Source organism: Brachyistius frenatus, unplaced genomic scaffold (genome assembly GCF_029030835.1).
Source record: "Brachyistius frenatus isolate BFR_SWC_R1_liver_20210118 unplaced genomic scaffold, ASM2903083v1 Contig_203, whole genome shotgun sequence".
NCBI classification, from domain to species: Eukaryota; Metazoa; Chordata; class Actinopteri; family Embiotocidae; genus Brachyistius; species Brachyistius frenatus.
This window is the reverse complement of record NW_027210802.1, coordinates 56,982-77,842: the sequence shown is the minus strand read 5'-3', so window position 1 is coordinate 77,842 and position 20,861 is coordinate 56,982. Positions and strand designations below refer to the sequence as shown.

The 20,861-nt window shown below is 43.7% G+C and overlaps 2 protein-coding genes across 3 annotated transcripts in view; one reads left to right on the top strand and one right to left on the bottom strand.

The window, feature by feature from the left end:
- rbpjb (recombination signal binding protein for immunoglobulin kappa J region b) overlaps nucleotides 1-11,545 on the top strand; it is a 41,726-nt gene extending 30,181 nt beyond the window's left edge. For both annotated transcript variants that reach the window (XM_069719008.1, XM_069719009.1), the window contains exons 3-11: nucleotides 268-363; nucleotides 2,798-2,963; nucleotides 3,411-3,585; nucleotides 4,480-4,617; nucleotides 4,835-4,947; nucleotides 5,963-6,103; nucleotides 6,217-6,372; nucleotides 6,471-6,574; nucleotides 8,196-11,545. In XM_069719008.1, coding sequence (XP_069575109.1) covers nucleotides 268-363; nucleotides 2,798-2,963; nucleotides 3,411-3,585; nucleotides 4,480-4,617; nucleotides 4,835-4,947; nucleotides 5,963-6,103; nucleotides 6,217-6,372; nucleotides 6,471-6,574; nucleotides 8,196-8,520 — 1,414 coding nt within the window. In that variant the 3' untranslated portion in view covers nucleotides 8,521-11,545. The remainder of the gene's footprint in view (nucleotides 1-267; nucleotides 364-2,797; nucleotides 2,964-3,410; nucleotides 3,586-4,479; nucleotides 4,618-4,834; nucleotides 4,948-5,962; nucleotides 6,104-6,216; nucleotides 6,373-6,470; nucleotides 6,575-8,195) is intronic.
- Nucleotides 11,546-13,930: 2,385 nt separating this feature from the next.
- Nucleotides 13,931-19,681, bottom strand: cckar (cholecystokinin A receptor). The gene is made up of 5 exons (XM_069719010.1): nucleotides 19,366-19,681; nucleotides 18,584-18,835; nucleotides 16,087-16,348; nucleotides 15,706-15,833; nucleotides 13,931-15,583 (listed from the first exon to the last, which is right to left on the bottom strand). Exons 1-5 carry the CDS (start codon nucleotides 19,490-19,492, stop codon nucleotides 15,009-15,011), a joined length of 1,344 nt encoding a protein of 447 aa, XP_069575111.1. The 5' UTR covers nucleotides 19,493-19,681; the 3' UTR covers nucleotides 13,931-15,008.
- Nucleotides 19,682-20,861: the final 1,180 nt, after the last annotated feature.

The window sequence follows — 20,861 nt, the reverse complement described above, 5'->3', positions numbered from 1 at the left end:
CTGAGGCCTTCCAGAGGTCACTGCGAGTATACCGTATGAGTTTCATACTTAACACTTTATCGTGTTCCTTTTATTGTTTTGTTTTTTCCACGATGCCTTTTTTAAAAACCTACTCGACAATCCTCGGTGACCCCGACGCGACCCGAGAGGCTCGTCACCCCCCCCGCCCCTCTCAACCCCCCATCACCCTCGCCTCGTCTGCCAGATCATAAAATAGCCTGTTAATGAAACTTAACTCTCCGTCTCTTCCTCGTTTTCTTGTTGCAGAGAAGCGATGAGGAATTACCTGAAGGAGCGAGGCGACCAAACCGTCATGATCCTGCACGCGAAAGTTGCACAGAAATCCTACGGCAATGAGAAAAGGTGAGTTAACGGCAGCTTCTTCGTTCACGCCCCTCCATCCACGGACGTGTCCTCAGACCTTCATCGTCCTCGGGAAGTTTAAAACGAAGTCTCACAGACTTAAACGTGGAAAACTCTCGGACACAAACTTCACACCTGGAACACTTAAACACTGTGTTGTCTGCTCTCGCTTTATGGTTTTGTACATGTTTTGGGAGCATTTCTCGCTGCGGTTCAGATGATCTGTTTTCAGTGGTTCTATCAAGCGCAACACGGGTTTCAGACCGAGTGTCTCCGTGCAGCTGTTAAAGTAACAAACATACCTGTATGTTGGTCTTCAACCGAGCGGTGCTCGGGCGCATCGTCGGCACTTTGCTATCCGACATTATTGACCAATACGAACTTGGTCTTAAGGCAGTGGTGCAGCATTGTACTGTTATTTTAAGGATTCGTTAATAGTACGGTAACATGAAGCTACACGGGCCGTTGGATCCCTGAGCTCTACACGGTGCATTTATATCCTTAGAATAAAGCCCTTTTATGTGGAACTAAAACAAACGGCTTTCTTGGTTCATCAGATAAAAGTAGAATCGATCTAACTCCACAAAATGTGAAACTGTTCCTTCAAAAGGAAGTACGGCACTGATCCGCGTCCTAGAGGGAGTTATTATCGGCACCAAGTAGGAACATAACAACTTGGCCTTTCCCTCTGATCTTCGTCTGGACCCCTTTATGGCAACGATTTACGGACGGGTGTCGAGCATCGGTCGGGGGGGAACGGGATGGAAAACACGCTCTGCAGCTCGTCTCTGTGCCGAGCGGGTATCCCGACCCCTCCGACCCCTCCGACCTCTCGCATCCACCGAGGTCAGCAGAGGAAACGAGCGCCGACCTTTAGCACGAGGCCGTGTTCAGGTGAAGGCTGGGAGCAGGAGGAAGAGGGGGGTTCGGGGGGGGGGGGGGGTTAGACCGTGGAGAGCATGCAGGCCTCCGAGGTTCAGCCTCACCTGCTGCTCTGCTTCCTCGTTGCTTTCACACAGTGACTGATTGTGAAGTCTAAAGAAAGTCCGCTCCACCACTCACTTTTATTTATTTATTTTTTATATTTTGCTTCTTTCCTTTTTTCCCCCTCTTCCCCACCTTGTACTCATTTTTCAAAACTCTCCATCCTCCGCCTGTTTTCTTGGCTGATCTCATCAGGCCTCTTATCTCTCTGTAAAATCAGCTGTTGCAGGCCAGCGCAGAGACACCTCGAGAGAGTTGGAGCACAACAGAGGGAGAGAAAGAGGTTGAGGCTGGAGATGAATTCCTCAGATCATTTTTTTTTATGATCATCCATCCCGTCCAGTTAAAGTGACACCGGAGAGGAAGAAACCGAGGCGAGAGGAAGCGTTCAAGCATTCCTGTCACATAACGAGTCCTTGTGCCGGATCAGCTGTTTGTGAGCGTGTCAACCAGACGCCAAATGCAGGGCTTTAAATTCATCCATGCAGCCGCAGCGCAGACTGAATGCCGAGCGAGTCTTGGAGGGATTCCTGCTGCATCACAGTCACGACAAGTCACATGTACAGTCTGGCACCTTCCTGATTACTTCCTGCTGCACCGCAACAAGGGAGCCTCCAGAAAAACCCCAGAAAGTGGCTGCATGGAGAATGTTAATGCGCCGTCTCTCCCTCCTTCTCTCTCTCGCCACCTCTTTCGCCGTCTGCGCTTTTTTTTTTTTTTTTTTTAATAGGAGGTGAAAGTAGACAAACACCCACAGAGACAGACGGGTTGTTGCGAAATAGGTCGCTTTCCAGTTCCACGCTGACGCACTTGAGTTTATTTGAAGTGCCGGTTCAGGAATGAGTCGATTTCTGAGTTAAGAAAGTCGTCACTCATCATAATGGAATTTTCTTTCTCTTTGATATGTTTTAATGGTGTTTCAAGGGGAGAAGAGCAAGAAAAGTATGATCTTCTAAAATGGAATAAAGTTACTTTTTAAATATATATATGATGTATTAATGGTTCAGATAATTTGTCTGCGCTGGACACGGAAACATCTGCTGAATAAGTTCTGACAGCCTTAAGATAGATGGTTTTAGAGCAATTGTACATAACAGCATGTGGATACAAGGTTTTAACTGCAGTTGGAGTTTGGTGCAGGTCTGCCCTCTACTGGTGGAAAGAAAGAGATGCACATTACTCACTATTCAGAGTTGTCCTGCTTATTTTTAGTAACTCACACATTTAATTTTCAAAAATGTAATAAATTCATGTGTTAAACTGATATAATGCAGCTTTTTCAGTCATACAGCCGTTTTGTTTTTTTTGTCATTTAATGAGGCAGCAGGACAAAAAAAAAAAGTTCAACCTTCATGCTGCAATAGTTGTTGCACCAGTAAATACAGTAAAACACGGGTGAGAATAGGGTTTTAAATTCATGCTCATCTCTTGATTGGTGATTTGCGTCCAGGTTCTTCTGCCCTCCGCCCTGCGTCTACCTGATGGGCAGCGGCTGGAAGAAAAAGAAGGAGCAGATGGAGCGAGACGGCTGCTCCGAGCAGGAGTCGCAGCCCTGCGCCTTCATCGGCATCGGCAACAGCGACCAAGAAATGCAACAGCTCAACTTAGAGGGAAAGGTACACAAAACACACACACACACACACACACACACACACACACACACACACACACACACACACACACACACACACACACACACACACACACACACACACACTGTCATTTATACTCAGGTGATGCCAGAGCTTCACACCTTCCCTCCACGTCCTTTGCAGTAATTATAATAAATAAGAAGTTAATCATCTGCCCTCCGGTGCATTTAAAGGTTATTAATTCAAGACATTTTTCTGTTGACAGTGTTTGACAAATAAGTTGCTTTAAAAATCTATTGATTGTGTATGAATGTGTTCTTGTGTAACTGTGTTTTTTTTGTTGTTGTTTTTTTACAGTCGTTTTAAAGAAAAGTTTCACGGAATCAATTATTTTAAGGGAAAGAAAAACGTATCTAATCATTTCTGTTTTTCTTTCTCGTCCCTATTTTTCGTCTCTTGTCTCCCCACCAGAATTATTGCACAGCCAAAACCTTGTACATATCCGACTCCGACAAGAGAAAGCACTTCATGTTGTCTGTCAAGATGTTCTACGGCAACAGCGCTGACATCGGCGTCTTCCTCAGCAAGAGGATCAAAGTCATCTCCAAGCCTTCCAAAAAGAAGCAGTCCCTCAAAAATGCAGACTGTGAGTTGCACACGCGTGACGAGATGATCTCCATGTTCTAGACGTCATGTTTAGCTCTCGTACTGCAGTAAATTTTACGTGTCTGTCTGAAGCTCTCAGGAGTTTTGTGGCTGATTTTTTTTGCTGTTGACCGTTTTCAGCCGAGTCAGCGCTGTGACTGCAGATGGAAACTGAATATTTCCTGCCGGTGCTGCTTCACACAGAAACTTTTCTTTTAGCAAACCGGAAGGATGCTTTTATTTTGAAGATGTTCGAGGAAAAACAGCCGACTGATTGCGTCTGTAGAAGTAAAAATACATTTATTGACTCCCAGAGGGATGGATTTACATACAAGTTCAATAAAATGTTGTTTAGTTTAACCTTGACGTTGATTTGATAAGGATGGCCTGGAGGTCTGAATATCTTTTATATAGGAGCTCTTTTTAAAATGGTAAAACAGTTTTGATGCACAGATCAACACAGACTCTACACCCTAAAAAAAGAGAGTGAAGAAAGAACAAAGGTTAAAAAGATGGGAAAAAAATGTTCAACAGAGAAGGAGGCATTTAAAAAGTATAAAACGTTGTTACGAAAGTTAAATTATAGATTTTTGTCTTCAAATTGTTCATGACTTATTTCCCTGCTTATTTTATTGTCATCTATCTGCTGTTATTATGTTTTCAAATTAACTTTATTGTACTTTTACTTCATTAATGATGATTATTGAATGCACAAGTGTTTAATAGATATATTCTGTATACTTTGTAAGTTTATTATTATCTGTACTATTTCTAACCACTAGAGGGCAGTGTACCTGCAGACAGCTCCTCATCCCTCCACTAACACAGCTGACCTTTGAGCAGCGGGTCGGTTTTTTTGGCGTCATTATGTAAGTTTCCTCTGCTCCATCCACAGTGTGCATTGCGTCCGGGACCAAGGTGGCGCTGTTCAACCGACTGCGATCCCAAACGGTCAGCACGCGTTATCTACACGTGGAGGGCGGCAACTTCCACGCCAGCTCCCAGCAGTGGGGCGCCTTTTACATCCACCTGTGTGAGTCTCTAATGTTTTTATATCTGTAACATTGAAATGAGTTCGTAGACTTGGAGAAGCATCAGAAGAGTCTGTAATTACGCCGCTGAGTCATCGTGGACAAAGAAAGCGACTGATCAATTGAATGTGGTCTTTAAGTGTGTGAAAACAACAGCGCGGCCCGTGGGCGGGTCGTTGAAGCGCTAACGTCTCTTCGCTTGTGGTTTTATCTTCCCAGTGGACGACGAGGAGTCGGAGGGGGAGGAGTTCACTGTGAGAGACGGATACATCCACTACGGCCAGACAGTCAAGCTGGTTTGCTCCGTCACCGGCATGGCTCTGCCCCGACTGGTAACCATCACACATCACAGATCCCATAAAGTCCGACTGAAATAGAAACTGTAATGAGCTCCGGAGGGACGCTGATTCATTCAGCGCAAAAGGGAGTGAATTTAAAGGAATAGTTCAACATTTTAGGATCAAATAATGGAGAAAGTGGATAAATAACAGGAATAGTCTGACATTTTGAGCCCCATAAACCTGCAACTTGCTGATCTTACTCTTTATTTTTTGTACAAATGAAACTAACAGGATTTGATGTAACTCGATGGCACCGGAACTATTAAGTTTAAGAGATTAAATGCATCGTGACTGAATTCAGGACAAATTCAGGTATTAATGAGGTTGTCCATCCTCAAATATTCATTATATTCATTATCATTCAAATATTCCTACTAAAAATGTTATTCTCATAACTTTTGTTCTTTTGTTCTTGCATCATAAACAACCAAATTCAAAGGGGATTTAACTGTGTTTAAGAAATTAACAAAACTATTGAAAAAGCTTGCTGTCTTCTTTTTTTTGTCCAGAAATATATAAGTGGCCAGAAAAACTTTAAAAAAAAAAACAACCGTTGGACTGCAATTTAAAAGTGCTTGTGGTCAGATTTCATCACCTTTGGACAGACCAGCTCCCGTTTCATGTGAAATGAGTCATCCCGTTGTTCTTTAACAGATATCAGAGCACTATCAGGTCTTTATCTCCTGTAACTCTTGGACTCAAACTTGTCAAACACAAGATAACATAAAGACCTTGTTTGTATCCGGAGAATGTTTTCCTGACGTGTTACTCATATTTGAAGTAAGCAGCTCGGGGAGCGTTTCATCATTTATTCAATTCTTCTTCCACATTTACGTTCTGACTCGTTCTTTCTTTCCTTAATTTTCCTCGTTCTTGTCGTCTCCCCTCTCCACCTTTTCTCCACTTTTTCCATCCATCCCGTAGTTGGCTAATCTCTCTCTCTCTCTCTCTCTCTCTCTCTCTCTCTCTCTCTCTCTCTCTCTCTCTCTCTCGCTCCATCTTTCAGATCATCCGTAAGGTGGACAAGCAGACGGCGCTGCTGGACGCCGACGACCCCGTCTCCCAGCTCCACAAGTGTGCCTTCTACCTGAAGGACACCGAGCGCATGTACCTGTGCCTTTCCCAAGAAAGGATCATCCAGTTTCAAGTCAGTGTCAGCGTTGAAGTTGCTTGTGTGCTTTTTGTTTTTCTTGTTGTGTGGAGATGTTTGGGTCGGGATGCCTCATGTTTCCCCTCCCCTCCCCTCCCCCCCTCCACCAGGCCACTCCATGCCCAAAGGAACCAAACAAGGAGATGATCAACGACGGCGCCTCCTGGACAATCATCAGCACAGACAAGGCTGAATACACTTTCTACGAGGGCATGGGCCCGGTCCACTCGCCTGTCACCCCCGTGCCTGTGGTAGAGAGCTTACAGGTAGTTACGCAACCTCCTAGCAGGACATCGTCTCCGCTTCGCTGCACGGACCAGGTTTCACCCGGCTCCGTTTTTAAAAAAAAATTTTTTATCTGCAGCTAAACGGCGGCGGCGACGTCGCCATGCTGGAGCTGACGGGACAGAACTTCACTCCAAATCTGCGGGTCTGGTTCGGAGACGTCGAGGCCGAGACCATGTACAGGTGGGTCCGTGCCTCCACCCGCATATGGGCCCATTAATTAGCATTTATCCGGATTCATTTTCAACATCTCTCCTAGTTCTTTTTTTATGCACGTTGTGATTTACCAGAAGACTTGAAAGTGACATTTTGTTGGAAATTGAGATTTATTATTTATTTTCTTATTCACACGTAGTTATAGTGTTAATAGTCCACTACGAGGGATTTAACCCTTTAAGCCCTATAGAGGCCCCTAATTGGGGGCCAAAGAGAAGACTTGGTAAAACTATTATTAAAACATGGACATATATACTGATATTTACACATCTGAACAAATCTCACAAGTGTTTCCTTTATTATTAAAAATATTTTTTAAATATATTTTTTTATTGTGGTTGCAGAGATATACTCTTTTTATTATGGGTATGAAATTTTTGAGCAGAGGCCTAAAAAAATAGGTATGTTTTTAAAAGGTTAAGGAGTTATTAGAGCTGTGAGTCACACAAAATGATGCGTTTCATAACCTGTTTGCAGATCCTATGAATTCATAATGACACAAATACCTGATGGAGGAAATGAATGCTCACGTTAACGTGTAATAATCTTGTGGTCAGATCCAAACTGTTTAAAGAGTTCCTATGAAAACAGAAGTTTGTTTTTCCTCCATGGAGTTGAGTTTACAGACGGATTAGTTTCTGTGTTTATCGACACCGCCCACCGAGTGTTTCTTTAGAAGAATATCAGCGTCCTCAGGGACCACCTGCAGTCCAACACAACTCAGGACAAGTTGGACTTTTGTATGATAAACTTAATCAACTTAGCAGTTTGTCAAGAGATATTTTTGCTGGCAACATTATGCTGTAGTCGCCATCATACACCAGTTTCCTGTAAGATTTCCTCTTTATCACAACTGTAGATTTGTAATATGATAAAAAAAAAAAGAAAAAAAAAGAATGCAGAATGAGTTTGGAAACAGTCCAGCTAACTGTCCAAAACCCCAAAGATGAATTCTTGATTTAATTAAACATCATCACAGCTGATCCGATCCACGACATCACCGACGCTTAAACCGACATCTTAATCTACCCAACAACAAAACGTCCTCAAGTTTGAACATTTAATTCACACGGTGATCCTTTTAGCATCATTTTGTATTCAACGTTTTTTTTTTTTTTTTTGTAAAATAAACTAAACTAGTTTCTGACATATGCAGTCACTTCCTACGATTATAATCTTAACCCTTAAAACCACCAAAATATTTTAGTTCTCACAAGAGCCAACGTTGAATCCTGAAAGTCACGTTTTACAAAAACAGATCGTATGTGATAAAGAACACAAACAAAGAAAATTATATTAATATATCACAGTGTGTATAAAAGTACTTTATCACATACTTAAAACCAGTTTTTTTTTTTTGTGTGTGGTTTGCTTCGATGATTGTTCGTTTTATTTTGAAAGGCATATTTTCTTCTATTCTATTGAATGCAGAGTTTTTTTGTTTTGTTATTTTTTCACAGGAATTTAGCAAAAATCAGAAGCTCCTGCAAACATGACGTAGATTGCTTGAATTTTCAGCGATCGTTGATGATGATTTCCCGGATGGACTTTTGTTTGTGTATCTTTCTCCCCCCGAAACGCTGCCCAGGTGTGCGGAGAGCATGCTGTGCGTGGTGCCCGACATCTCCGCCTTCCGCGAGGGCTGGCGCTGGGTGCGGCAGCCCGTCCAGGTGCCCGTCACGCTGGTGAGGAACGACGGCATCATCTACTCCACCACGCTGACCTTCACCTACACGCCGGAGCCGGGGCCGAGGCCGCACTGCAGCGCCGCCGGCGCCATCCTGCGGGCCGGAAACTCCAGCCTGCTCAGCAACAGCAGCCAGGAGGCCGGCGCCGGCGTCTACGGGCCCAACAGCACCTCCAACGCCGGAGTCACGTCCTCGTCCTCCACCGCCGCGGCCGTGGTCTCCTAACGCACACCGGGGGGCCACTCCATACTATTATGCCTTGAGAGCAAATATACCAGACGGTATATAAAGACTATAGGAAATAAACAAAACAAAAAAAAAACTGACTCACTCTAAAGTGCTGCGTATTAATTTTGGATACAAAGAAGCTGAAATGGAAAAAAAAATACAAAAAAATCGGCGGGACAAAAAAGGAGCGAACGCAGGGGAGATCCGAAGGAGCGACCGCCGACGGGAATAACCCCGCCTCCACCCCGACCCCGACCCCCCCACCCACACCCCTCTCCTGTGGTCACTTCTCGGGACCTGCCTGTCCAGTTCTGGTGTTTTTGGGATGAGTTGAAGTTCCTGCAGGCTTCAGAGCACCAGCACCTTTCTACAGCTGTGAGAATGGAAACCACAACAACAATACATCCACCGTGTAAAAAAACAACAACAACAACAACAAAAATCATCTTATTTTCTTTGCGCCCCCTCCCCCTCCCCTTCCTCCTCCCACCACTTGTTTAATAATTATTCCTTTTTTTTTTTGTTTTTGTTTTTGTTTTTGCATTGATTTGCAGAATCCCGCCGGGGGGGGGGGGCGGATGTATTGTTGTTGGAGGCGCGAGGATGCAGAGGGACACGCAAACAAAACAACAACAACAACAACAAAAAACGTGACGATAACATAGTTTTTATGGACCAAGGATCTTGTATAAGCTTTAGTAAAGGTACATTTTTCTCCATACCTTTTTTGTATTAAACATATAGTACACTTTTGTTACCAAATAGTTTCTATTCTTCCTCTGAGCTTCGGGCTTTTGTTTTCCCCCTTCGAGGTCCAAACCTGTATGTTATGGCGACCTTACTACAAACGCCTGCTTCTCAGTCTTTGGATTGATTTTTTTTGTTTTTGTTTTTGTTTGTTTGTTTTTGTTTGTTTTGATACTCTCTCTGTTGGGGAAAAAGTCTGGGTTGTTTATTTACTTAAGCGAAGGTTGTTTTTGTTGTTTTTAAATCGGGGAATAACCTCAGAGGGCCTATTTTTTATCATTTGGTTTTTTATGAAGTCTTTAAAAAGAAAAGCTTTAAGCAACGCCTCTGCCTTGCCTGCAATACTTCTATGTGCGCTAACGTCTCCTGGAAAGTAAACACATCAGTACATCTCACACGGAGCCATAGCAACACTTGCAGAATATGTGGACAAAAAAACAACAACAAAAAAACAACCAACGTAGACTTCCATGGTTACGAAAACGAGTCATGTAATAAGCGTAGTCGTGGACTTAAACAGGATAGCCTTAGTACTGTATATTCTTACTGTGTAGGCAGTTAAACCAGTCACATATCTTAATATCCTCTTATCTGTGTCGCTCGCCGCCAACGTATCACATCACCGAGTGTTTTCGAAAAACCTGCACCTGGCGAAGGCGTCTTCCAGTGTGTAATGTAGTTCTGGTGGCTTTAACACACACACACACACACACACACACACACACACACACACACACACACACACACACACACGGTTGACCGACGGGAGGAGAAACCGGTTTCAGTGACGCCTCGTCGCCTGTAGGTGGAGGAACACGCTGACTCATCAGATCATATCGTGTGTTTCCACACCACCGAGACGTCCCTCCTTTGATCAGCTGATCCGATCACGTGATCACATCCTGAAGATCACACCGACGCGCCAACTTCCAGTCCCGTTTTTCTACCCGATGTCTCAGATCGAAACCCAGATGTCACTTCAGTCGCTTTCTTTTCTATTGAAGCTCGAGCCGCTCCGCCTCTCGTGACTGAAGCTCCGCCTCTTGTGACTGAAGCTCCGCCTCCTTTCAGAGTCAAGTGATTCAGAATGAGCCTTTTATTCATTTTGTTTCCTGGTCTTGGTGTCGTCAGGTTTCTCCTTTCGTTCGTCACCCGTCTGTTAGTCACCCCCCTCCAGCCCCCCACACCTCCAAAACAAAGAAAAGAAAAGTTGGACACTTTTCATTTTGATGTGGCCTTACTCAAAACTTCAATTTACACACAAAATTAAAAAAAAAGAAATCAGCTGTTTACTCACGTTGGAAGAACCTGTGCACCAAAAACAAAGCTTCCTGCTTCCTTATGTGTGGAGCTGCTGTCGATGAGCTCGTCGCTGCGGCTCTCCAACCATCGTTCAGCCGGCCTTCGCTCTCCGTGGACACGTACAATAAGCCCCTTTTCATTTCTTTGTTTTTCTATATTTTCTATTCTCATGCGGTGCCCGGCACCTTCTCACTTTTTTTGGTACAATGTCTCACGAGCGCTGTAAAGCTCCTCTCGGCCTTCTTCTTCTTCTTCTTCTTCTTCTTCTTCCTCTCCTTCTCCAGTTGTTTCTTTTTACGACGTCCTGTGGTTTATTGTCTTTGCGGAACAAAGCGTGTGTACATTGTGAACTCACCGTTGCACTCATACGTGTCCGTGGCGACCGCGTCTCCTGTCGGAGTATAAAGGCCTTCTAAATGTGTATTACTGAATTATGTGCATTTTCCGAAACATAACAGCAATATTGTACAGGTCATTTCATCGTGTTTTGTCCGCCTGAGCACTAGTTCACCAGCCAGCAAAATATGTGTGTGTGTGTGTGTGTGTGTGTGTGTGTGTGTGTGTGTGTGTGTGTGTGTGTGTGTGTGTGTGTGTGTGTGTGTGTGTGACTTTCATAACTAGTCGCTGTAATGGATTATCGAGTCAGACTCGCTCCATTTCAAAGTGTGTTTCCAACTCCGAGAAAAAAGAAAAAGAAAACTGTCATTGTTTTTTTTGGGTTTTTTTTTCCCGTCTTCCACCAAAATGTCTGATAGTCGTGGAGGAAACATTCAAAGGCAATACTTTACTTGTGATCGTACAGTTCAACTGTAAACACTTCTGGGGGGAAAAAGAAAACGCAAAGAACAAGGATGCTGTAACTTGAATGTCTGCTTTAAATGAAGTATTTCAGAGTTTTCTTGCGTAAAAACCCTCGAAATAGGAACAAAAAAGGATTCGCTTGCTCCCCTTCTGTGTAAAAAAAAAAGAAAGATAAATGATTAAGTTATGCCCCCGTTTCGCCATCTTTGCCCACCTGTTTGTCATTAATGTTAAATGTTTTATATTGTAATATTGATATTTTTTAAATTATTGGTACAAAGTCTCTCCCCATGTCTTATGTCAAAAAAAGAAAAGAAAAGAAAAAAAAAAAAAAGTGCATTATTGCCCGTGCTGCCTGGGTTTGGCCTGGGAGTGTATTTTTAATTTGTTTTTTCTGAAAGAGGCCACTTCCTGTCTGTCCTGGAAATCGTGGAGGGAGTCGCAGGTGCTGCAGCGGCAAAGTGTAGCATCCAAATAAAAATAACCGAAACAGAAACAAGTATTGGCGCTTCTTCACACCGAGCTGCAGGTGGACCTGAACCCTTTACTCTGCAGGACGGAGGTCGCAAAACCTCCGCTGCACTGCTTTCTTTCTACGTCTTCTAGCTCTACATTCAGACAGCTTCTTTTTTTTTAACATAGCTTCTGCGTTCGCATCTTCCTCCGCCGCCCCTCGAGCTCAGACATTTCTTTTAAAAACATTTTTTTTTTTTTTTAGGGGAGGTTTTTTGTTTTGTTTACACGTCTGGCTCCTCTTCATCTCTTCCCGCAAGTAAATAAAAAAAAGAAAAAGGGGAGGGGGGGTGATGCATGCTTTTCAAAAAGAAAAGTGTCGCCTTGACAATCGGAGCCGGTTTACAGTTTGTTTTTAAGGGATACGGAGGAAACGGAAGAACCTGCAAACATGCTGTAACTCATGAAACTGTCTAAAGGGGTCAAAAAAGAAATGTTACATGCCTTCTTCAAACGCGCTGTATTAACCTGCCGACAAAGCTTTCAGAGAGAGAAGGAAAAACAAACAAACACCATCTCATCAGATGCTTGTTAAAGAATATCTGTCTTTTCTCTTTGGGTAATATTTTGCGCTTCACCTCCAAAAAAAAAAAAAAAAAAAAAGCAGCTGTGTTTTTTTTTTTTCTTGTTTGTTTTTATAATGAGCTCTGAACAATGTATGTATCCTCTAATATGCCAAATGTCTTTTTTATAATGTAGTTTTCATGCACTGCTAAAAACAAAAACAGGGCAGAGTGAGAGGCAGCTTTAAACTAATTTTCAAAAAAAAAAAAAAAAAAAAAAAAAGAATTTCAAAAAACCTGAATAAGTAGGAGTGTGGAGCCCTTTTCTCTGTCGCTCTCAGCCTTACTTTCTCCTTCAGACTATTTGGCTGTTTGCACTACAGAGCTCTAATCTTCCTCTTTCTCACACATCTCATCCTCACTCTTCACATGTTTTTTGTATGTACATTTCTCACCTTTTCTTTTTAACATGCAGCCCTTTAATGCTTAGCTTCGCTACACTCGGATCACTTCTTTCTTTTTTTTTTTTTTTGGTGTCATTTACCCCTCTTCCTCCTCTTCCTCTTCCTCTTCCTCCTCTTCTTCATGTCCTTCCACTATCTTCCACTTCTCACTGTATCTGTGTATTATTCTAGTAAATGGTAAGCAGAGGTGTCATTGTGGTAGTATACTCAGTGCTCAAAGGGTGGCTGATGGTAGAAACCTGTGCCGTTTGTAACATTTAGCAATAACGTCAAAAACAAAGGGGACGGTTTGTTGTTTTTTCTGTTGTTTTTTTTTTTTTTTTAACATACGTTAGTTTGTTTTTGTACATATTGCAGCTCCAGATCATGCTCAAATCTGTATGTCATTAAAAGAAGAAAAAAAAAAAAACGAGAAAAAAAAAAACTTGCAATATTGGCATAAAAATGAGAAATTAAAAAAAAAAAAAGTGATATAAAATCTCGCTGTGCGGATGTCTTTAATTGTCATTTGAAGCTCAAGCAATTACAGTTTCTTCTTTTTACACCTTTACTTAAAAAAAAATACTGAAAGTGTAGAAATGTATGACTCAATCTCTCTCCCCTCCCCCCTCCCCCCAAACACATAAACACCTCCCGTGGCTGCAGGGTGAAGGCCGGTGAACATGAAGCCCATTTGGAGATCCCAGACGAACATCCACTTTCATCTCAGCTGTTACAAGCTCCGCCCACATTTGCTCGCCAGCAGTCAGTTATTAAACGTGTACATTTACAAACACGTAAAATCACCGTCATTTGTGTTCATACATTCATGAATGTGCTCACATCTTCACACATTACAGCAGAATACTTCAGATGTCCAACATGTTCCCCTTCGAACCTTCAAAAACAACACAGGAAACGTTGGAAAGAAACAAACACCCGAATGAGCTGCTACATCGATGCTGCTAATATTTAACACGGAGATCGGGTCTTTGAAGAGGAGCTGCAGGTGTTTAGAGTCCCACCAATACACGATACGGCTTCTCCAGCTCCCGTAGTACACACAGTACACACACAGTACACACAGTACACACACAGTACACACTGGGTCAAGGACAAGCGCAAAACTATTTGTGCACAGGATGATTTTGTTTGCAAAACAGGTGCAAATAAAAGTGTTTAAAAATATTGTTTCTATTACGCAACTAAAACGAGGGGCGAAATGTTCAAAAACAAATATATATATATTATAAATGGTCAATAATTACTGCAGATTTTTGTATTTGTCTGAGTATGTAATCCCAATATTTCAGCTGGTCTAAAGCTCTGAAGTTTTTCTGAACAGCAAATCAAGTTTTTTGTTGTTTTTGTTTTAATATCCGTCACGGTCGGCGTTTTCTTGGCTAACGAGACAATTAGCTTCGTAAGCAATAACAGCGCCAGCAAAACAAACTGTTTTTACATTTCTTCCAGCTAAAATAAGACTAAAAGCGTTAAATCGCGATCACCGGAGTTGTTCTCCTACTTTTGAAGTGTTTTTTGAGAATCGCACCGTTTCGCTTTTTCACGCCATTTCCGGTCGCTAAATGCTAAGCTAACCCTCCCAGGACCCGGTCGGGTCAAACTTCTTTTCTTTCAGGCTTCGTTGCTGTCGAGACTCAACGCAGCGATCGAAGAGAATTTAACTTTAGCAGATGTTTAAATTTCCGTTTTTTTTTTTTTTCCCTCTTTAAGGTCACGTCGGCTCGTTGAGTTTCAGAGTCGAGTCTTCGCTCCTCGACCCGTTCGGCCGGGCGAACCGGGGTCAGCGCCTGAAGCGAGGTCGGCTGCGTTTCAACTCTTCACGAGTCTCTGAAGGTTTGGACGGAGGACGGAGGACGGAGGACGGACGATGAAGTGGGGTTCGGTTTCTTCTGCTTCATCAGCAGAAACAGTCTTTTCTACGTCGGACTTCGTGGCCCGATGTAAGATGAGGGTTCGGTCGCCCTCTCTGGACTTTAAGGAAACATTAGTTGATTTGTCGGCGGCGGGACGCGTCGTGTCTGAGCTAAAAAAAAAACAACAAAAACAAACAACAACAACAACAACAACAACGTAGCCGCTCAGAAACACGAGTCCTCGGAAGCAGCGTGAAGCGGCTTCCCGTTCAAGCACCGCCGGTTCCCTTCACTCCGGTTTACGTCAGCTCGCTCCAGGCCGACGGGCGGACGCCGGTGTAGGTGAAGCGAGTGCTGGCTCCGCTCGGGGGGGCGTGGCCGTTCTGCTCGGGGGTCTTCGGCCCGGATCTCAACCTGCACGCTTCCCCTTTAATCATCCTGCTTCCGGCCGACGACTTCCCGCCGCCGCCGCCGCAGCTGAAGGTGGCCAGCATGCCCTGGCGGAAGCGCTTGTTCATGAAGCAGTAGATGATGGGGTTGACGCAGGCCGACGTGTAGGACAGCAGGTGGATGAAGGAGATGGGCGCGCCGGTCAGCCGGTAGGCGGAGCGCCGGTCGAACGCCTGCCACGCGTTGACCACGAAGACGGGCGTCCAGCACAGGAAGAAGAGGAAGACGATGACCAGCAGCATGCGGACGACGCGCTTCTTGGCCATCAGGTTGGACGTGGAGCCGCCGCTGCCGCACACTCGGCCCGCCGCGGGTTTGCCGCCGGGGTTGCCCGCGGCGACGGCGAGGCTCTTCTTCTTGGACGGCTGCAGGTAGCAGCCGTCGCCGTCTCCCCGCTTGATGCTGCTGCTGCTGGATTGTCTGTCTGTCGGGGAGAAGAAGACACGAAAGGAAAACGACGGCGGTCGACTTATCGTGGCGTCGAAGTTTACGTCAGTAATTCAGCGCGTCGGTTTGTACGAAGGTCGTTTCGGTTGCGGTCTTTACCTCGGCTGGACTTCCTGCTGGACAGCTCGAACCTGATGCCGCGGTAGAGCTCCAGGGAGATGAGTCCGTAGGCCGTCATCATGACGACGCCCGGGATCAGGAAGAGAAGCAGCAGCAGAGACACGTACCTGCAGCAAACACACCAGGCGAGGGAAGCGGTTGCGTGATCGCGGCGTGAACACGAGACCTCTCGACCTCGGAGCGACGTTCTGTTTACCGACGGCTATTTCTCATCCGGACGAGTTCCGGTTTGTAATCCTGTTTTCAATTTCAATTTCTTGCCGGAAGATTTTTGTTTCCCCCGTCGCCGGCGGCAACCGCAGGCTGAGAAAATCAATATCGGGACGGCGAAGGCTTTTTTTTTTTTTTTTCCCATCTCACCAGGACTGCTGGATGACGTCGTTGGGCCACACCAGCCGGCACATGTGACCCGTGCTGTTGTCGAGGCGGGTGAAGGGCTTCAGGGCGCTGGAAACGGGGTACGGCAGCATCAGGACGAAGGACACCACCCAGGTGGCCGTGATGACCTTGGCGGCGTGAGATTTGGTCTGCCACGATCTGGAGGTCAGAGGGTTGCAAATGGCGCTGTAGCGCTCCAGAGAGATGGCCACCAGGTTGAAGGTGGAAATGCTGACGGAGACGCCTGAGAGTGGAAACAGAAATGTCCAAAGGTGAAAAAAAACAACTCCAAACATGTTTAAAGTTCACGAAGTAACGTGTTTCATCTGGTTTGGTTTATATGTACAAAAAAAGACTCGCTCTTTTTTTACGCTACGCTAACGGCTCCCTGTGTTGTAGCTTCATACGGAAAGACGAAAGAAACATGAATCTTCTTTTATTAAACCTGCAGTACGGAGCTTTTGTCTCCCCCTTCTGCCAGAGAGAGGAATTACAAAAACACTGCAGAAACGTAAAGTGGGCAGATAAATAGTTTTGAGTGTGACAACCTCCAAGAAATAACTCGTTTTACGGTCAAAATTTGATCCACTAACATTTTGAAAGTCCAGAAGAGGCTCATTGTTAACTTACTTTATTTTCATTCGTGTTAGCACGGGGCTAAACCGGAGTTAGCTCCGCCCACAGAGCATGCCCAGCGCGGGAATGTCTCACCAGACACCAGATTTAAAAGCTTAAGTTAAAACTTAAATGACTCGGTCAACCCTGTAATACAGAGACATTTTATTGACGGAGCAGACATTCATTTATTGAGTTTTCTTCCTCCCAGAATGATCGACATCCTCCCGATCGGCGTCAACACGCTCGGTAACAACAACGCAACCAGCTGCAAGACATTCAAACGATTGCCGTGTACGACCCGAGAAAGAGCGACACGTAAACAGATCAGCGCTCAGACAAATGATGCGCGGTGATGCCGGAGGGCAGCGCGCCGGTCGCCGTGAACAAGCAACAGGAAGGAAGGACACAAATTTCAAATCACATTTCCTAGCGGACGTGTAATTGGATGAAAATGAAATATTATTATTTGGGCAGAATCGGTAATCGTTGCGCCTTATTACGAAGCTCCCAGCAGGGGGCTCTCAGGGAGGCAAGAGGAAGAACAAAACTGGAGAATTGATCATAATCACCAGCAAATTAAAGCCAAAGAAGAGCTGATTCACATCCTTGATCAGATTTAGTCCTCTGAATCTGCCTGTATGGAAGATATCAAAAGGCCCAATTAGAAATAAAGGAAACAATGAAATAAAGTGACATGAAATAAAAAATACAAACTGTATTAAAAGTGAAAAATATGTAATAAACAAAAATAGTTTCAGTCTTTAGTACCTGAATAAATTGTGATATTGGAATAATTTCTTTCTTTGATTTATTTTTATTAAGGACATTTTAAATCCTCTATAGTTTGTGATTTCTGCAATTAACTGCTCATAAAATAATTTGAAAATGCTTTAATTTGGGAATTGGTTTAAAAAAAAAAAAAAAGTAGGTAATCAATATTTTTTACTGAATTTTTGACAAACTCTAACAGTTCTTCTCTATTTCTTCTATTTTCAGTTTATCATCCGGTATTACAGATTTACCTCGAAGGGCTTTATTGGTACAGTTTTATATTTATATTCTATTGACAGACAGACGGGAGTCACTTTTAGGTATTTTAAGGATCCCGTCAAAACGTATTTCAGCTAAAATGATCAATAATAATTTTTGTCTGGGACGGATTAAGCTATAAAAAGTACCATTACCTCATCAGAAATCAGGACGTGACCTCGACTGGTTTACTAAAGTAGCTGCGACGTCCTCGTGTCCTGAGGTGAAATTTAAAGTGAGTCTTAGTGCTCATCATCTGAACCGAAACCTTCCAATTAGTTTTGTCACAATATTCATTTATATTTCTTCTTCCCACGAACCAGCCAGCATTCCTCTCAACAAAGCCCGTCACGCACCCTGTAATTATGAATGTGACTTTGACAGATCATTAAAAACAACAACCCAGACTGAAATGTGTTGCTGCCAATATGCCTTCAGGTGAATGTGGATTTTGTTACAACATGTTTCCTCTGAACAGGATTGTCTTCAGCTCGGCCTCGGATGACTTCAGTTATCCTCTCAGACGTGTAATGCAATTCAAATTCACCACTGAAGCAGAGTTGCATTATTTTGGGTGAAATATGAGGAGATGGCAGAAATGGGTTTGAATTTGGCAAATTCTGTAATTCTGCTATTTTAAACCAACTATATATATATATAAAAAAAAAATTAAAAAAGTATTTTTTTTTTGGCGACATCTAATATCACGTTTAAACTGTTTCCATATAATATTTAGGAACCTATCGAGGTCGAGTGACGTTTTTAAGTTTCAAAACAGCATCACTTACAGATCGGAGCCGAAAAGCACAATCATGCAGAATGATCCACGTACCCATGAAGTACATGACCAGCTTGCATATGCCGGTGCCGAAGATGAAGTCCCTCATGAGGTTGGGGATGAGGGTGAAGGGGATGCAGACCAGGGACACCATCAGGTCGCTGACGGCCAGCGACAGCAGGAACAGGTTGGTGACGGTCCTCATGCGCCGGTTCCTCACCAGAACGACGATGATGAGGCTGTTGCCCAGGACGCTGAGGAGGAAGATGAGGCTGTAGAGGGCGATCCGCACCGTCTGGTTGATGTCTGAGAGTCGGAAAAACAACGCGAGGAGACGAATGTCATTCTTAAAATTGGAGCCTGAAGGCTGTTTTGACTCCCCTTCTCCCAGACACCGCCAAATGTTTGGCAATTTAAAACATTTGCAGCATCACTATAATAAAACTAAATGGAATTTCTTAAGCTGTTGTATCTTCAAACATGTACAAAGTTGACGCCAACGTGTTGTTTATTTTGAGTCCATAAAGTAAATGATGGTGGTTCTGTTCACTTCACGTGCAGAATGCGGTGCACTCATTACTCATATGTGTCACTACGAACATGCAGCGGACTGCGGTAGCTGCCCGGAGGAGCTGAGCCATGTGCGTAATGCGCACCGATGCGAGATCAAATGCCCAAAGCGGTCGCTCTTTTTGCGCAAGCAGGAGTCCAACAGATGTATTTGGACACACACATCTTTTTAAAAGAATAGACAAGATGCGCCATGGCATGTGGTTGTGTCCCCCTAAAACAAACAAACAAACAAACAAATAGAAGAACATGAACTGTTAATGTACCTTGAGGTTCGGGTGAGGGCTCCTGCTCGCTCTCGCACTCCGAAATATTCTTGATTCCAAAACTGCACAGGATCTTGCTCAGAGCAGTGGAGTTGATGAGCATGTCGTGTATCGTAAACGTCTCCATTTCGCTCTCTCTCCTGTAGCCTCAAGTGAATTCAGCCAAACGAACAGCCACAGTCATGATCTTTTTAAGAAAGAAAAAAAAATAAAAATGCTCCAAAGGATGATGGGATGTGACAAAAAAACCAACTAAATATCCATAATCGATTTAAAAAGATAATGAATGCGAGGAAGGAGTTTCCGTGCGCGCTGTCTGTCCGTGCGTCGCGCTGCGCTCCTCTGCGGCTCGGCTTCTCCAGCTGCACTGACAAACATGTGGAAGAGTCACATTCTTCAGCCCGGTTTTAGGACACCCCCCTCCTCCTCTCCCCCCCCCCTCCTCCCTCCTTCCCCTTGACCACTTTTTTAATTTTTTTCAATCCACCAAGTAGTACATCATCTCTGTAATAGAGAGCTGCTGAGCGGGGTTGAAACGTTTGCTCTTATCACAGAGTTTGTTTTATTTCTCAGATGATTTACAGGAAGATTAAAGCCCAATAAAATACAACCTTTTGAAAAGAGTCCAAGTACTGCATCTACTGCCGGCTGTCTGTACATCCAGGCCTCTGTGGTACGTGTCAGCCATGACTTGATCTCATGTGAACATGTCTGCAACAATATGCGAGCTCACTGACTCCAGCTGTAACTGTTGTGATGGTTGGAGAGACAGGCTGCCCATTATCGCCCAAACAACGCCAGCTCCAATATTCTGGATTCAGTCAGTGTCTCCTTCTAAGGAACAAAGATGTTCATATGTCAAAGCAGAACGAGCCTACCGTCGCGTAAAAATACTCTATTAGGAGGAACCCAAACTCAGACTTGAGTAAAAGAATCATTGGCTACTTCAAATGTCAAAAGTTAAAGATAATCAAACTTTAGAGGAGTCTGTCAACGCTGCATTGAGATGTAAATTGAGATTAAGCTAAGTTAAACCCCCTTTTATCCAACGTTAGTTTAATATTCAAATTTTATTGCATTTTATTTGCAAAGTTAAGAATTAGGGCATGAAGATGATGAGATGTAATGATGCCATGTAAATGCATGAAGAGAGAAAGAGAGACACCACGGGTTCAGGGTCAACTGAGCCAGCCCGAACTATAAGATTGATCAAAAAGCAAAGTTTAAAGCCTGATTTTAAAAGCAGAGAGCGTGTTTGCCTCCCAAAGCCAAACTGGGACCTGGTGGCACAATCAATGACCATATAAAAACCACGATTAGTAGAGTATTTGGTGAGTTTAGTTGTCAGATGAATACGTTGGGATATTACAGTACAACAATATTCCACTCAGAAGTGTTACGGAGTAAAAGTATAGTATATAAGTACAAGGAGCTATAATCTGGACTAAAACAATCCTTTTACTTTCATGAGAAATGTATGTTTTTTATATGTAATT

Bases quoted from the DNA above. Each gene is read 5' to 3' on its own strand.
- cckar (XM_069719010.1), bottom strand. From the start codon at position 19,492: ATGGAGACGTTTACGATACACGACATGCTCATCAACTCCACTGCTCTG. The intron at 16,349-18,583 runs GTACGTGGATCA...TTCCACTCTCAG, and splicing joins GCTGGTCATGTACTTCATGG to GCGTCTCCGTCAGCATTTCC. The intron at 15,834-16,086 runs GTGAGATGGGAA...TGTTTGCTGCAG, and splicing joins GACGTCATCCAGCAGTCCTG to GTACGTGTCTCTGCTGCTGC.